This window comes from Pleurodeles waltl, chromosome 7 (assembly GCF_031143425.1).
Source record: "Pleurodeles waltl isolate 20211129_DDA chromosome 7, aPleWal1.hap1.20221129, whole genome shotgun sequence".
In the NCBI taxonomy this organism is placed as follows: domain Eukaryota; kingdom Metazoa; phylum Chordata; class Amphibia; order Caudata; family Salamandridae; genus Pleurodeles; species Pleurodeles waltl.
Genome location: NC_090446.1, coordinates 160,815,468 through 160,832,941, shown reverse-complemented (window position 1 = coordinate 160,832,941; position 17,474 = coordinate 160,815,468). Strand labels below are relative to the sequence as shown.

The 17,474-nt window shown below is 44.0% G+C and overlaps 1 protein-coding gene across 2 annotated transcripts in view; it reads right to left on the bottom strand.

Moving 5' to 3' along the window:
• The window catches only part of PREX1 (phosphatidylinositol-3,4,5-trisphosphate dependent Rac exchange factor 1), a 718,002-nt gene that overhangs the window by 185,541 nt on the left and 514,987 nt on the right, over window positions 1-17,474 (bottom strand). For both annotated transcript variants that reach the window (XM_069243446.1, XM_069243447.1), the window contains exons 16-17: window positions 14,061-14,133; window positions 4,669-4,811 (exon numbers count right to left, since the gene is read on the bottom strand). In XM_069243446.1, coding sequence (XP_069099547.1) covers window positions 4,669-4,811; window positions 14,061-14,133 — 216 coding nt within the window. The remainder of the gene's footprint in view (window positions 1-4,668; window positions 4,812-14,060; window positions 14,134-17,474) is intronic.

Here is a 17,474-nt window from a genome sequence, read left to right as displayed (position 1 = left end):
CCCTGTTGCTTCTTTCCCCTCCCGTCCACCACTTCTCCATGTTGCTATCACTTGTCTCTCCTCTGCTTACATTATTTTCATTTTTTATTGTTTATTCTTTTTTGTATTGTTATTTTGCCCATGTTGTTGTTTTTCCTGTGTGCTTCTTTAATACTTGTAGAAAAATCTGCCAGTGGCCTATGAATACTGTTAAATGCACTGGTCACTTCTCTAGACCTCACCTCTTTTATAATCATCTGTAGCTTTATCTCCTGGTTGGAGCCATTTCGCTTCTACTTGTTTCAGAAGCGTGTCACCTCCTGTGCCTGTTACCACCCTCGTTGCTGTGGCGCCTCAGCGTGATTACTAACTGGGCCTAGGGACCATTCCGTGCTGTTGGTGACGGTGTTCCGGGTGAGTTCAGAGCTTTTCAAAGTCGGGACCATTTCATGTTCCTCCAGTCACTGCATAGGGATGCGGCGCCACTCAGGCTCTCTGCGTCCGTGGTATGTATAATGTGCGTGACTCACCTGCCCAGAGGTGTTCTGTACTGCCCTGCCTTCACCAGCGGATACCTGTTTACCTTGTTGGCACATCCTAGCACCTCACAGACCCTCTACTGAACTGGCCGTGCTTCTGGGCACTAGAGACAGCAGGCTAGCATCACACAGACCCTCCAGAGGTATCCTGTGCTTCTTACAGACACAGACAGTAGTGCTGCTGCTGTCGTGCCCCAGTGCCCACTATCATCCCATAGGCTGTCCGTGCTTCTGGGCACTAGACACAGCAGGCTGGCATCACACAGACCCTACCGAGGCGTCCTGTGCTTATTACAGCCACAGACAGTAGTGCTGCTGCTGTCGTGCCCCAGTGCCACACAATCATCTCATAGGCTGTCCGTGCTTCTGGGCACTAGAGACAGCAGGCTATCACCACACAGACCCTCCCGAGGTGTCCTGTGCTTCTTAAAGCCACTGACAGTAGTGCTGCTGCTGTTGTGCCCCAGTGCCACACAATCATCTCATAAGCTGTCCGTGCTTCTGGGCACTAGAGACAGCAGGCTAGCATCACACAGACCCTCCCGAGGTGTCCTGTGCTTCTTACAGCCACAGACAGTAGTGCTGCTGCTGTCGTGCCACACAATCATCTCGTAGGCTGTCCATGCTTCTGGGCACTAGACACATCAGGCTAGCATCACACAGACCCTACCGAGGCGTCCTGTGCTTATTACAGCCTTAGACAGTAGTGCTGCTGCTGTCGTGCTCCAGGGCCACCCAATCCATCTCATGAGCTGTCCGTGCTTCTGGGCACTAAAGATAGCAGGCTAGCATCACACACACTCTCCTGAGATGTCCTGTGCTTCTTACAGCCACAGACAGTAATGCAGCTGCTGTAGTGCCACCCAATCCATCTCATGAGCTGTCCGTGCTTCTGGGGAATAGAGACAGCAGTGCTGCGGGCAGTGCTTCCTAACGCCACACATGCCACCTTGTGAGCTGTTTCTACTTCTGGGTGCTTCAAACAGCACTGTTGCTGCTGGTCTTCACTAGCCCCACATAGGCCATCTCATTAGCCTTCTGGGCACTACAGACACAGTCATGGAAATCCCACACGAGCCAGCTTGTTCGTTTTTCCGCCTTCTGGGTGCTACAGTCAGAAGTGCTCCGGCTGGAGTTGAGTTCTAGTGCCACACAGGCCAGCTTCTGAGCTGTTCCTGCTTCTGGGCACTACAGACAGCAGCATGGTTGAATTTTTTTTTTTTTTTTTACATTTTTTAAAAGCTTTATGGCACGCCCAGCACTGATCACATCATAGAGTGTTTTTGTTTTTGTTTTTTTACTTTCAAATACGCAGCAGAGCTGCCGCAATGCTGTACAAAAAGGAAACAAAGCATTGGCTAAGCCAAAAGACCTTACATAGGCGAGACCTATTGGCGTTGCCAATGCTTGCTTAGCGTTTCTTGTATCTTTCTTAGTAACCCCCTACTACTTCAGTTAGCTTTCATCAATTTATAGCAAACTTACCAAATGTTGCCCCTAGTCTTTGTTGTTGGCTCTGGATAGGACAGAGGCAACAAGATATACTGGACTTTGGGTTAGATCAGGAGCAGTGAATGAATGAGTGAAAGTACTTTAAGTGCAGGCACACTTAAAACCTTCAGGCATTAGGACTCCACTCTAACCAAAATTACAACAAGTAAAAAAAACAAAAAAGGAGTCTTAAGTATTTCAACACAATAAAGTGTCCAACAGAACCATGTGCAACAGGTAAATGATTCTAAGGTTGAGGGACTGGACAGAGAAGGGTCCTCCCACCAAGCTGGTCTCTTTGCCAGCAGGGATTGTTAAGATGCTTAAGGCTCTAGAATGCAATGTTGGGGAAGAGGCACTGGGGTGTAGCCTAAAACGGGGCTTTTAGATCCAGGGCCATGAAACACCCAACGAGCAAAGCACAGGATCTTAACTCAACGTGGCGAGTCACAGACTGTGGTTGCAAGCATTGGCAGACAGTCAGGACATGGTTACATTTATGCAGACTGAAGACAGGTCTTACTGCCTTTTTTTAACTACCTGCAGTGTTTTTAATCGCCCCGGGACAATCCCTGTTACAGGGAATTGGAGTAGTCTAGTCTGGATAAAATACCAACTCTCACCTCAGGAGCTTGGAAGTGTTTTGATGTGAAATGGAGGATTTTCCTTCATTCTCTCACCTAATAAGATCAGGCCGAGGCTACAGAGTTCATCTGCCCCTCATATGCAGGCCCTGATCAAAAGTCAAAGCAGCAGTTTTAATCTTGGCCGAATTTTAAGATGAAGTTACCGTGCACTCTAGACATTTGGTGGCAGCATTAGTAATTCCAAGTACAGGAAAGTCCGTAGAAAGAAGAAGGAAGCGAGCAGCAGGACAGACGCCATCATCACATCAAGCAGTTAAGGAGAAAGAAATAAGGAGCTGCTCTAAAGAGAAGGAATACTGCAGTTCTGGTCTTCGCTTTAGGTCACTTCAGATCTGGAAAGAACTGAGGGCCTCCTCGCAGAAGAGGAAATGGCTGGATGATGATGCTTTAATAATGCCACCCCTGTTACTTCCACTTTCCCCAGCGCACAGACTCAACTGGCAGCGACCATGTGTTACTGCTGGGGAACATCAAGTAATTAATCAGTTGTTACCTACAAGCCTGACTACCATTAACAGACCATGTAGCTCACGCATAAGCTCAAAGGTGCAAGGACCACAAATGTCACAAGTAAAGCTTTAGCCATAGGTTGGATGCTACCCAACAGAAATTACAAGATTCCTTGGAAGGTTCTCCCTTTCCCCTGCAAGTTCTCAAGGGCATTGCAGCAGTCCCCCTTAATGAAGGGTATCAAAGAGGTCTCAAGGGGTCATCATAAAAGGGCTGAATGTTCATGAATATCCAAGGCCATATCTAGATAATGTTACATATTGTCTCACTGTCTCATGACCTGCAAAAATAAATGGTATTTAAGTGGTGATACTAAAGACGTGTTTAGAGACATAGTGGTCACATGCTCTTTCCAGTGTTTATGCGGTTCATACCATAGACAGGAAACAAATGGTTTTCACTGCAATATTTTTAATCACTTGACGGTCCTGTAGGTAAAATCCCATTCCATTTTGTAGCTTGTTTGTGTCATTAGAGAAGGGGACTAAGCACACTGAAACTGGAACTGACCAAATGAAAAGTCCATTCCAAATTGCCAGAGACACCTGCAGAGGCTCACCAGACAACGGCAGATGTGTTTTGCATGTACTCGGCCTCATCAGTGAGAGGCTGCAAACAGGAGTTCGGGTGAGAACAGCCTGCCCCTGGGTCTCCCACTCATGCACTCCAATGCTACCTGTGAAAAGTAACTTTAGTACCTTAGCTGTACTCTGTGCTTCCCCCTGTTTAAATGAACATGAGCATTTTTATATTATTAAACTATAACTAATAAAGGAAATGTGGCAATTGCATGTCTGGCAGCAGAATGGAATTCAGTCACCATAAAAACACGATTGCCCTAGCCCAGAAATTGTGCTCAATCCCATGACCTCATCCATGGATGAGCACACACCCAACTATGAGACATAACAGAGGACAACTCTAGAATGACCAAGTAGTGTACCCAATGATGCTTTCGCTACTGTCCGCAGGAGGTGTGAATAGAGACGAGAGAAAGACAGCAAGAACATGATAGAAAGGGGTATAGAGGGCACATATCCATATGAAGAAAGTGGGAGAGCAGACCCAGGGCTGAAATCCATGCTGCATCCGCTGGGCAGACACTTTGCTAAGCCAAACCTTTGTACAGTATGGTAAATGGGCACATTATGCCTCTAGGTAATATAAATGCTTTGTACTTGCTATGGAACGGTAACAGTTTTTGGTGATATTTGCACAGATTGAGGTAATGGATTAACATTACTGTATCTCTTATGTCTCAGCGCATATCTACAACAACCATATCTATTTTAATTTAGGTTTTACAAAAAAGGGGCAGTGCATGTCCATGGGGGTTACCATCAAGTTGCCTCATGTGCCTTAAAAAAGAAGCATGAAAAATGAGCTCATGTACTGAGAGCAATGGACCAATGGTTCTGGTTAAAGAAACGTCCCACTCTGATGACCCCACGGCTTCGACTACACAATGCCATTGTTTAGACAGACAGAGCGTCACTTCCTACCAGCAGAGTCTTGGCCAAGACGTTTTCAATGAGCTTGAAGTCGTTGCGCAGCTGTTTATTCTTGGAACTGGTCCCTTCCATCTCCTCATCGGCGTAGAAACGGAAGAACTGAGACTCATCTTTGAACTCGCTCTTCTCCAACACTGGGAACCACAGAAGGAAAATTGACAAAAAGGTATTAATAGGAGCAGACAAGTGTATTCCTGTTCCAAAAGGACATAAGAGCAAAGGAGAGTCTTCCAAGCAGTCTCCTTGGCGTATTTTCAGCAACAGAAACTAGAACAGTAGCAACTCTCAGGATTTTGGAAAAAGAAACAACTTATTTTAAAGTTAAAAAGCAAAATCTTACCCAAATGAAATAGACAAAATAACTCTCTCGTTTAAAAAAACATTGGTCCTTACGTACTAAATTATTTCCCCACAAAGAGTAAAAACTCTTTTGCCACAGCTTCTAATGCAAAGTTGAAAACCTCACAAAATATTTGGTATCACAATTAATACCGGAATCCTGCCTTCATGGCAATACAAAAATAAAGAGTGTATTGAAATTATTTTCGTTCGTATATTTAAAAGCCGTGACGCTGCATGCACGGAAACATCCATCGCACTTTGAACAACGAGTACACAGAAATTGACTTAGAATCACTACAAAGGATTCCCATTTGTTGAGTGTCTCGTGGTATTCAAGTTTCAGTTGCATCACAGACAGAATGCTACTGAAAAATGAAAATGGGACAAAAACTACACAACAGCAATAAGAAAAAAATAGTACACAACTGTGTACAGCAGTGGCAAGCCCACTGCTATAGATTATAACACATACAGCCCATGTTCATTGTGACACAGGCTTCGTTTAACTGAAGATGCACAAATAAGCTGAAATGGTATAGGGTTGCCTGTGTTCCCGTATGGGGTATATCTGGATGGCAGATCAGGCTAGAGTTGTTCCTTTAGGGGTAAGAAAAACAAAGATTTGTACATTGCTGGCTGCTTCCCAAAGTGGCACACTAGGTGAAAACCACAGGATTGCAAAGTGGACCTCATTGACACTGGCTCAGATTCATTCAAGCATTTTTACATCATTGTGCAGAGCAGAGGCCCTTGGTGTGATGAGTGTGCCCAGATGTGGGTTTGTGCTCAGTGCCTTCAAACTCTACCTCATCAGTGACGCCAAGTTAAGCTTAAACCGGTCTGAAGTTGCTCGCGTTCCTGTGTGCATAGAATCTGCCACTTCAGGCTGAACTGTAAGGATGGGGACAGGAACAAGACTGATTTGCATGTGGATGGCTGCTGCTTTAAGTGGCAAAGCGGGTGAAAAATGATGGACTGAAATACAGGCCTGATCTACCGCCAGTTGCTGAGATTAATTCAAAATATAATTTCACTTTGTTGTATGTTAACTAGCGTTTGGATGCTGCGCAACTGCATGTTTTAACTAGCATCTTATAGCGCCCAACTACGTTTCATTAACTAGCATTTGTGTAGCATGCAACTGCATGTTTTTAACTAACATTTGTATAGCACTACAGTATCACAGTGAGGCCTCATACCACTCGACTGTTCATAGAAAAACCATGCCACTTTGTATGTTTGGTGGGAAGGGTAAAGTAGTCATATAATCTACTTGTTAAGGGTGGGGAGGCGTTCCTACGGTTTTCACATGCTTTGAAGTTGTGCCAAACTTGAATGCTGCTGGAATGCATGCACAAGTTTATAGAGCTATGGGAGCACTTATCCTATGTACATATTCGAACAACAGTAGCATGGTGGACGTGCTAACCCCTCCTGGTTATGAAAGTGGTGTGACTCGCACTAAGATAAACCCCACATACATGAGTCGATGGGTCCATCCAGAAGTGAAGAGGACACAGTCATGGAAATCCCAAGACAACTTAGAAAAGTATCGTTGGTTCCACCCAAAATAGTGAAGGTGCAAACCGAGGAAATCCACAGACGCCCAATGCAGATGGAGTTTATACCCAGAAGTGGTGATTGGAAAAATCACTAGTGAAGGCTACATTGGGGAATAGCCCGTGGAAGGTAGGAAGCAGGAACATGGAGAAAGGGGCCATGCAGGGAAAGGAGGAAGTAAAGGGAAGGTGAAGAAAAGAACAAGGATTATGGATGTAGGCCCTTTTCACTTACTACAAGGCTCAAACAGGGAAGAAATGATCAGATGACGCCTTTCACCTTTCCTGCTTTCTCTTGGACACGTGGCTTGATGGTTTGGGAAGAGGCGTAGTATGGGAGCATAATTTGTGGATTTTAACAAAAAAATGTTTCTAGCTCAAACGGATCGAAAGTTACTAAAAACAGTGCCACACATGTTGCAGTGCAGTGGCAGGCCATTTTCAAAGGTTAACTGTTCCCCTTTCAGTTTCTGATTGCAGCGTTTATGCATTTAAACTGGCTAATGAGATAAAACCTTTACACGGCCATTGTTACATGTGTATAAATGACAGACTGCCACAAAATGGACATGAATATGCCACACAATTTGTCTTGCTGAATAATTTAGTCAACCTCGTCAGAAAAGTTGGTCCTTTTTGACACCTAATTCCAGTGGCTCAGAAAAGGCATCAATTATTTGTTCACTGTAGGTAATGTACAAATGTATAATAAAAAGAGAAATAAACTTGTTAAAAAAAAAACAGAAGACCAACAATTCTTATGTGTTAGGCGACTGTGCTCAGCCCAGCCGTTGTATTAGGATTAAGTGTGGAGTAATTGCTACCCTCTAAGCGGGTACACAGCGACAAAAAACATGCTTCATCGGAAGCCTTACTCTGCTTTGCTAACATTAAGAAAACTCAAAGTGCTTACTTTTGCTCCGAGAGTGGGCTGTAAAATTGCATTTAATGCTCCATTAGCAAGGAAGAAATTTTACACAGCCTCGTGACAGCCGCCCTGCTATGTACGTATGTTCTCTTATTTGAGTTTCCAAAAAATCCTCAAACTAAAACTCCCCAGCAGCCATTTAATGTCTTGTTTGTCAAGTCTAATAACTGCCATTTATACCAGCAGGCTAACTCTGTTTGCCATTAAATACATTGCGCAACTGGCAGATTTTGGCCACTAGCATACTGACTGAGAAGGTTGGGATGGAGAAGTGGTTTAGGAAGGTGGAGATGGGGACGGAACCACCAGAAAGGGTTTTCGGGCTGGCGGCCATTAGTCTGCGTGGGGAGGGCTGACTCGGATCTAGGATTGTTGATGTGGTGAATTTAAGGGTTCGTGATAATGGATGACATTTAATGTATGTGCCTCATACTTACAGTGTTACATTTTGAGTTTTGGTATAAAACCTAATAAGAGATTTTAAAAAAATGTTTTGTAAACTGGCTGGAAGAAGTGCCAGATAGGCACAATCTTAGTTAGTGGTATAGCTTAAGCTTGTAGTTATCAATTATTTTTAGCTAACAGTAAAACATATTCAAAGGCAAAAAGGGGTGCACAAAGATAACATCATCTAGTTATGATATAAATTCCTACAAGAGACATATCAACGGAAATAATTAGAAGATCAAATTATATAAAATATAGAGACAATTCAATTGAACAGGAAAGATTAATAGACCAATCTACCGAAAAGTGGAATGGGTCAATAGAAGTGTAACTTGAATTAGCCTTCCTAGTTAACAAACTCACTAGTTGGTCGCTGCCATTGAAGAAGGGCAGCCAAATCATTGCCACAGCTCAGTGTAAAACAGTCGGTCTTTGCAATGGAAAAGCAGTACCCCATTCCCTAACCAAATCTTTATGCTTCATATGGGCTAAAAAGTCAATTTATTTAATGAACCTAAATTGGACTTAATTTACTATACAATACTATACTTTACTAGGCACTTATAAAGCGCATGGCTCCTCAACGGGCCTCGCAACACTAAATGGCAGGTCCGTTACATAGTACCTTCTAAAAGAAGAATACTACTCAAAATAGATAGATCTTAAGATGTTTTCTAAAACTGAGTTGTTCCTTGATCTTTCTTAATGGTAGTGGTAGAGTGTTCCGAAGTTTAGATGCCAGGTATGCGCATGAGCGGCAACTACTTCTTGCTTTCTTGACTATGGACACTGTGAAAAACCTCTGATCAGCAGTTCCTAGAGGTCTTTAAGGGCTGTAGGAGCTTAGCAACCATTGTAGAAGATGAGGGTTTGGTTTCACATTTCCCAATGGGCTATACATAGAGATTTGAAATGGATTCTCTTGGATACTAGCAGGTAGTGAAGGGAGGCCAGGGTACAGGTGACAAAATGGTGTTTTGGAATTTTTAGCAGAATGCGTGCTGCAGCATTCTGGGCCACTTGGAGTCACCTAAAAACAAAAAGAGGACTGCCCAAGAATAGTGAATTACCGTAGTCCAGGTAAGACCGCCTTTATGGGATTCAAATTTGCACCATCCTTGGGGGATTGACATTGTGCATGTTTTACTTCCCAATGACATGATAGAGTTGATCCCCTGTCCTGGCATTAGATCTGTAACAATCTCTTTGCTCTTGTGGTGCAAAGGAGCAAGAAGTAACCTTCATAACCTCTGAACCCAAGAATAAAAAAACAAGGCTAAGTGAACAGAGGGGTAAGCTGCTTTCCCAAATTAGCACCCATGACTAGGGAGCACAAAAAAGTTGCTAAGTTAAGGCTGTATTCCTGATTCACAGAATCAGAACTGCAGGACTTTTACTCTGGCAAATGGGATTACACAGAAAATTAAATTCTGCCAGGATGTTGAAACTTAAACACTCACAATTCCAGAGTTAAGCAGGGGCATGTGGACTCCACTGTGGGTCCACTTGGAAAAGTCAGAGAACAACAATTCACCAATGCTCTGTAGGTAGTTCCCCTCTGGAAAGACATGACGATTACCCCTGGCAGGGATCTCCACTAAATTGACAGGGGCATTTCCTCACTGGGAAAAATATGTCCCCTATGGGCAAACAACATCCAAATGTAATTTGCAAATTCACACTTGTGTGGCGTTTGCACATCCCAAACTGAATACGTCGTTATAATTCTGCATGATGAAACACTTATTAAATTAAATTACTGACAGACTTTCATTGCTTATTTTTTATTTATCAGTTCTAAAAAAAAAAAAAAGTTGTTCCAAAATGTCAGTACAACCCTGCAGAAGGAACTTTCTATATTTTTTATTAGGTCCTTTGTCAATTAGGTGCATAGATAGTTACACTTACTGATTAGTAGGAAGAGATTTTGAACTTTGAGCAGATATGCAAAGTTTACTGAGGGACCTTAGACATATCACATATATATTACACTCTGTTTCGCTCATCTGTACTCTAGCTATTGAACGTTATCAAAAGAAGTGGTTTTCAAATGCCCTGGTGTAATATAAAGGTTTCTTTAAAGAATACCCCTTGAGCAGAGATGCTACGGGACAGCAAAACACAGCACATGCACAGGGAATGAAAACAGACTTCTTCGGAGAAGGTTGTGTCAAAACGAAATGCAGCAGACGTCACTAAGGATGAGGCAATATGGAAAATACTTTAACTATGCTTGAATTTGTTCTAGATATCAATATTGTGTATTTATTGATACAATTACAAAATATACATATAGTACAGAGGAGAACTCCTGACAGTGCTTAACCTTACACACTCCATCCACTCTAGGGCACACACCGACCCCTGCCCCTACAACTTTTTCAACCTGGGAACTAAGGAAACAGGCACAGAAATCACCAATATTCTCAATGCCTCCATCACCATGGCAACCTTCCCCAACAGATGGAAACACACCGAGGTCAGACCCCTCCTGAAGAAGCTCTCAATCGATCCCAGTAAACTCAAAAAATCACTGCTCCCATACACAAACAAAGTCCTGGAGAAGGCCATTAACCACCAGCTCACAGATCACTGGGAAATAAACAACTTGTTTGACCCCCCTCCCAATCTAGATTCAGGGCCAACCATAGCATGGAAACAGCCTTGATCGTGGCCACAGACATCAGATCCTTCCTCAACCATGGGGAGACAGGAGCCTCCTCGACTTAGCAGCAGCCTTTGACACTGTATCGCACCACACCCTCCTCAACAGGCTCCATAGCATCATGCCCTCAAGTGAGTCGCCTTCCTTCCTCACAGGATGAATGCCAAAGATCCACCTTCCATGCTTAACCTCCGAACCAAAGAGCTTCATCTGAAGTGTACCCTAAGGATTGTCCCTCAGTCCCACACTATTAAACACCTACATGATCCCCCTCTGCTGACATAGTCAAATCCCACAGGCTCAATATCATATCCTACGCAGATGGCATACAAATGTTCTCGCTCACCGAAGACCCTTCACCACCAGAACAAATTTCTGCAACACCATGACCAGTGTCACCGACTGGATGTAGATTCAACTGCCTTAAGTTCCAGATGGAAGTGCTGATCTTCACGTAAAATAGTTCCATATGAGACAACAGCTGGTAGCCACCCGAGCTCTGTCCTACACCCACCCCAACAGATAATGCCCGCAACCTTGGCATCATCCTCAACAGCGAACTTACCATGAAGTGGCAAAACAACGCAGTCTCCTTCTCCTGGTTCCACACTCTCCACATGCTACGTAGAACCTTCAGATGGATCGCTGACGGCACCAGGAAGGCCAACACCCAGGCCCTCGTCATGAGCCAGCTACATTACAGCAACACACTCACACCGGCATCTCCACTCAACTCCTCAAGAGGCTCCAGACCATACAGCACACAGCAGCCAGACTCATCCTAGACATTCCCAAAAGGGCCCGCTTCACCCCCCACCCCAGGACCCTTCACTGGCTCCCCATCCAGAAAAGTTGCCAGTTCAACATTCTTACACATGCCTACAAAGCCTTACACAACGAGGGACCGGTCTACATCAATTACCGCATGAAGTTCCACAAACCCACCAGACACCTTCCCTCCACCTTCCTGGCCCTCACGCACACCCTCACATTCACCCCAGCCACAGTGGTGGTCGTTCCTTCTCCTACACAGTCGCCAAGACCAGGAATGACCTGCCCTTCCCCCACCTACGAACATCACCCTCCTTGGCCGACTTCAGGAAGAAACTTAAGACCTGGCTCTTCGACTTAGACCTTGCAACCTCAGCTCCCAGAAATACTCTGGTGAGCCAGTGAGGCCCACTGACATTCATTTTTGGGGACCAGCACTTAAGTTTTTTCTCATCATATATAAGGCGAGACCAAGAGAGGGAAAACACACAAACAGGAAGGAAGGCAGAAGAGAAAGACGGAAAACTGTCACAAATGGAGAAAAAAGGAATCTACAAGAGTGAGATCAAGGGGCAGGGAGTGTCTGGAAGAGGATTAAAGAGGCCCGAGAAGAATTCAACAATAGGTATCCCTGATATTCGGTGCATGGTCATTTAATAGCATCGCATTGGGTTTCTGAGCAGAGATTTGGGCACCGGCACTCTTTCTTTTCCAAATTAAACACTGAGCAAAAATTGAAATCGGCCCAGACATTAACAGTGACGCTGCCACAAGGCGGGAACCTCTAATTGAACACGTGCAGCGCTGAGGAATGCTATAAGGAGAGTAAGAGACACCCTGACCCAAAAAACACCACTCTAAGCAGAAATGGCTGTTATTGAAATCTCTACGTGCGTCGACGGCAAAACGAAACTAGTAAATTGCAGCTCACACCGTCACTTAAAAGCACGCACTAAGTCTGGAAACCACAGCAGAAAACCACCATCTAAAATAAGAAGGAGAAATGAGAGGGTGGAGCAGACCGAACTAAAACCAATGCCAACGAGTGAAATGAATGCTGGTAAATTCTACAGTATTATGGGAGGGTGTGGCCAAGCAGGGAAGTCACCCCTGAGATGGGAGCTTTAGGCGCTGCCTCCAGCGGCCATCAGGACGCTCAGTGAGTTGAATGCTAATAACTGACACAAACTATGATACGAAGGTTATGAGTTTGAATGCAGCCTTCGAGCCTTACAAGGTCGGTAAATTGAGCACTGCAAACTAGGTAATGTAAACACGGGTTATTTACAGCGCCTGCAAGTGTCAGGTTGGTTTATGAAGCACTATATTAAAAAGGTTGTTTTTAAGCATTATTCAGATGCAGTCTGAGATGGGGGAGCGTAATCCAAATTTTCGCCTTTCACATTTACTGAATTTTAAGCTCGCATTGCTTAGAAGTAGAAATAAAGGTCATTTAAGCCGTTTGAATTTGAGTTTCAACTGCAAAAGTGCAACGAAGATGAGAGTTGAGTACCTGATTAGAAGCACTCGTGGGCGGAGGAAAACAGAAAATCTAGGTCAACTAAACCTGTGCTGCTGTTTTTAAAACCAAATCTCGTTACGATTTCCCCCTAAGTGAGTATCCTGTCGCATGCCCCGCAATACTTTCTGTTTTACAATCACACACAGAGTTAACCAGTTGCTAAGAACTCCAAATCCATTATATGGGAATCGTCTTTTACCTTTACCATCGTTCTTGACAACATCACTGAATGGCCACAATTAGGGGTGTAAGGTTAATACACAGATTAGGGTTTGCAGTTAAAACCTAGAACAGGGTGGTCAGCATTCGCTTGCCCATTCTAATACTTCAATAGCTAATTATTAGTCCTGATAGGCTAACATAATAGTTTTTACTATAGGTAGCAGCCCAAATCCTATCTGTTGTTCATGCATGATTTTCTTCATTTGCAATATTTATACAGTCAAGGAAGGGAGCAGGTATCCTTACCTACTGACCCTGAGCGTGTCTCAGACTTGACAGGACCAGCTGTGCAGATTTCATCTTACTGTGGGCCCGATCATGACTGGTACACAAATTCGAGCCAAATTACGCACCTCCCTCATTCTAGGGCAGGACGTGCAAATTAGAAGGTTTTCAATCTGCAAACAATTTGACTTTTCATATCCAGAAATGGGCAATCACATGCCATCTGTCCATGATTCAACCAGTTCCTAGGTGCATAAAATTATATTTTGCACAATGTGTCCACACAATTTGCAGCAGCTTTTTCCTGTTCTAAAATGGAGAGTAATCGCCCATCATTTGCACCCAGATTCTAACTAACAATGGGTCCTTGGCCAAAAAGGAACTTGGCAGACCCACTGGGATTAACCTTAAGGGCCTGATTTAGAGTTAGGTGGACAGATGCTTTGTGATAATCGTATATCCAGTCCACCTTCTTATATGCTCTATTGGACATAATGCATTTCTAATAAGGCGGGTGGAATATCCATCACATTTGTGACAAAATAACCTGTCTCCTAACTCAAAATCAGGCCCTACGATTGTTTTTTAGTATAAGGTTCTGGGCAACAACAGGGATATTAAAAGCTGGTTTTAATTGTGTATTTTTATGTAACTGAGTTATGGTACACAGGCCATGTACAGTAAGAAATAAGGATCAATTACCATGATGCATGAAGCCGTTATTGCAGAGTCCAACGCCCAACGCGACAGCTTCCTCTCTCGTCTGGCAATCACCCTGGTAAGGAGAAGACACTATCATAACTTAACTTCAATATCAAAACAAGAGCGGCAATTGCATGTTGAAAGACCACTCTTAACACAGTCATTCATTGCTATATATAGGCCCTCGCTCCTCCCACAGGACTTGGACAAAGGCACGGGCTTCTGAAGACGCCGGAATTACCCGCAGACTCATCGAGGTAACCAAATATAGAAATGTTCTTAGTGACTGCTATGATAACTAGATGTGGACTTGAGTACCAAAGCAGACAGGAAGCATGCATTCTTCAAAGGACAATCATAATGAGCGAAAACACATTAAATATCGCTGCAGTGTTGGCCGCCTAAAAAAGTAGGTCTAGCCCGTGTGATGGTTTGCATTTGTATTATATCTTTTTTGTTCTGCTATTCCGGTTTGTCTTCTTTGGTGGGATTGTCAATTTCTATTTCCAGTAAAGCACAGGGTGACTTTTTTTTTGCACTTGTATGTTTTTTAAGAAACAGGCGATTGAGTTTTGTTTAATATTTTTAGGAGCGACTGTTCACTTTTTAGTGAAATTCAGTTTTCGCCACTCACTTTTGCAAAGGTGAGAAACTAAGCAAATTCACGAAATTTGCCACCGTTGCAAAACTTTGTCTGCAGGCAAATATCCCTGGAAAAAATAGTTTTGTGGAGATCTTTCCCTCAAAAGAGGTTTTGTTCTCTTTTTCTCTCCATAAAATCTACTTTATGCAGGACATTCCAGCCGCTATATACTTTTAAAGCTACATCGACTTCGTACAGTTGGCGAACTTCAAAAATGAAAACAACTTCATGGAGTTTACCAAAGCCAGCGTTGCAAACTTTGTCATTTCTCGAGTTGTATTAAGAACGAACGGTCACCATACAATCTTGCAACTGCCTTATGCATCGAACGTGGACATATCTGTGCTCCCTTCTCTTTACACCAGGGTCCAGTGTGGCCCCTAAGTTTCTCAGATTTTACACTGACTGCAGAACCTGTACGCAGTGGCCCTACACTATATGATACTGACTGCAAAGCCTAACTTTCAGGCTCCTCTTCCTTTGCACTGATTGCAGAGCCTGACTTCTAGGCTCCTACCGATTACAAGGACTCCAAGCCACTCAATGTTACACTGACTGCAAAGGCTGGCCTCTAAGCTCGGTTCTCATCTTCAGCCAACACACTGACAGCTGAGCCGGACCTCTTGGCTCATCGCCCATTACACGGACTGTAGAGGTAGGTCTCTAGGCTCCTTTCTCCTCCTCTCCCCTTAGACTGACAGCGGAGTCTGTCCTCTAGGCTCCTTTTCATCCAATAACTGTCGACCCTGCCCTCTACTCTACTCTACTCTCCCTCTTTTCCCCTGTTACACTCACTGCAGGATCTGGCCTCTTATGTAGTTACAAAAAGGAGTTTGAGCAATAGGTTGTAAATGGAAATGTCGCTGAAGGACCTGAAGATCTGGTCTTCTTTTTTGGGATGATCTCGGTTTGCTGGTAGGATGCTGATCTGAGAGAAAATGATGGCGCGGTGATGGGTCCCGTCCAGGGCTATGGGTGATGTGCGTTCAATTGTTGGTGATGTTGTGAAGACAAGATTGAAGATATGGCCTTTTCTGTGTGTTGGTTGGGAGAAGCACCGTACCACAGAGTGTGTTCATAAGAATGAAGAGGGTTTCTCATATTTTGAGCTTGTGTTGTCTCGGAGGTTGAAGTCACACAAGAGGGTAGTGTGGGTGTGCCAGATGGATGAGGTAGTGAGGCCGACCAATATTTCATCAATGAAGTCCTTGTCCTGCTTGAGAGGCCTGTGTATGAGGTGGAAGGTGGAGGTCCGATGTGCAGAAAGTGTGATGCTGGGAAATGCAGTGATCTTCTTTAAGGTGAAAATCAATGACAGGGAATTAACCCACTTGACTGGCTTCTTCTTTTAAAGATGGTTTTGGTGGGGAAACAAAATATGTCACTTCATGTATAGATGATACTGGAAAATGCAGTGATGTCACTTCCGATGTAGTTGGACGGTGGGTAATGAAGTCTGTTTGCCTGCCTTATTCTTTTAAAGGTGGTTTTGGCAGGAAATCAGTGATATAATTTTCCCTGGAGATGGATGATGGGGTAAGAATCCCACTTAAAGCCAAACTTGTGTCTCTAACATAGATGGCTGAGAGAGTGCATTTACTTACCTATACTTTTGTTAAGCATTGTTTGCAGCTTAACAGCTGCCTCGAATTCCTTAGGGATTAGAAAAAGAATAAAAATAGCTAGCAGTCCACTGGTTGAGATGGGGTGGCCTTGGTCTGCAGCAGTGGTCAGAAGAACGGCTGCCGCACTGTAGAGATCTATTGTAGGAGTAACTAGTTATAGACTCAAAACTGCACACAAAACTATTTCAATCTACTTATGGTCTTGCTGTGGTTATGTAAGATAGAAGGAGGTCAGTATTGGATGTCAAAAGGTAGGTGAAAGGTCAGATATGCTATTGATACTAACCCACTAAATGTAACAGCCTCAAAGGGGCCACAAAAAACATCAGGCCAGTTTTCTAAATAGACAACCATGTCCCAGACACGGGGCTCCCTCTCACTGAAGAAAACTGCGAGGAGGAGCTCTGGCGAATTGCTAGGTTTTGAGTTTTACCCTAACTGGGTTTCAGATTGGGATTTGCCAATGTCCTCCGGCAGACAGTTCCAGAGAACAGAGACCAGGTTGCAGAAAGAACGGCCACCCTGACAATCTATTTTATCCCAGGATTCACCATATGAAGATCACTGGCCAGTCGCAGTTTTCACACAGGCTGGTGGAGTGTGGCCAAGCTACAAAGAGGTTTGGGGTGACTGCCATGAAAAGGCCTAAAAAAGAGACAGTCTTGAAATTAGATCCCCTTTTGGTGGGGAGCCAGTGACAGTCCAATAGTTGCATGGAGATGTGGCAAAGTCTGGGACTTTTGAGCAAGAATCTGGCTGCCAAATGGTGAACCACTTGGAGCTTCTGGATCAACGCTTTGTCGCGGTCAAGAGCAGTAGCAGGCAGCCCTGAGCTCTGCTCTGTGTATAAATGTAGCACAAGATAGAGCTTGCCCCTACTTCGCATCCCAGAGGCAAACTTGAACCTCGCAAAATTAGAGTCCAGTCTACTCCCATGGCGAAGAGCTGAGGCGCAGCCAACCTGCAGTTCTTGGCAGAAGCCCTCCCTTCAAAACTGGAACAAATGAGCTCATTATATTAAGTAACTCACGATAATGTCGTTCTTCGAGCTGCACTCAAATGGGCCTTGTAACCTTTTTCTGCATATGAAATTAAATAGTGGCTTTAAAACATATATTGGGCCCAAGAGATCTTTAAACCGTCTCT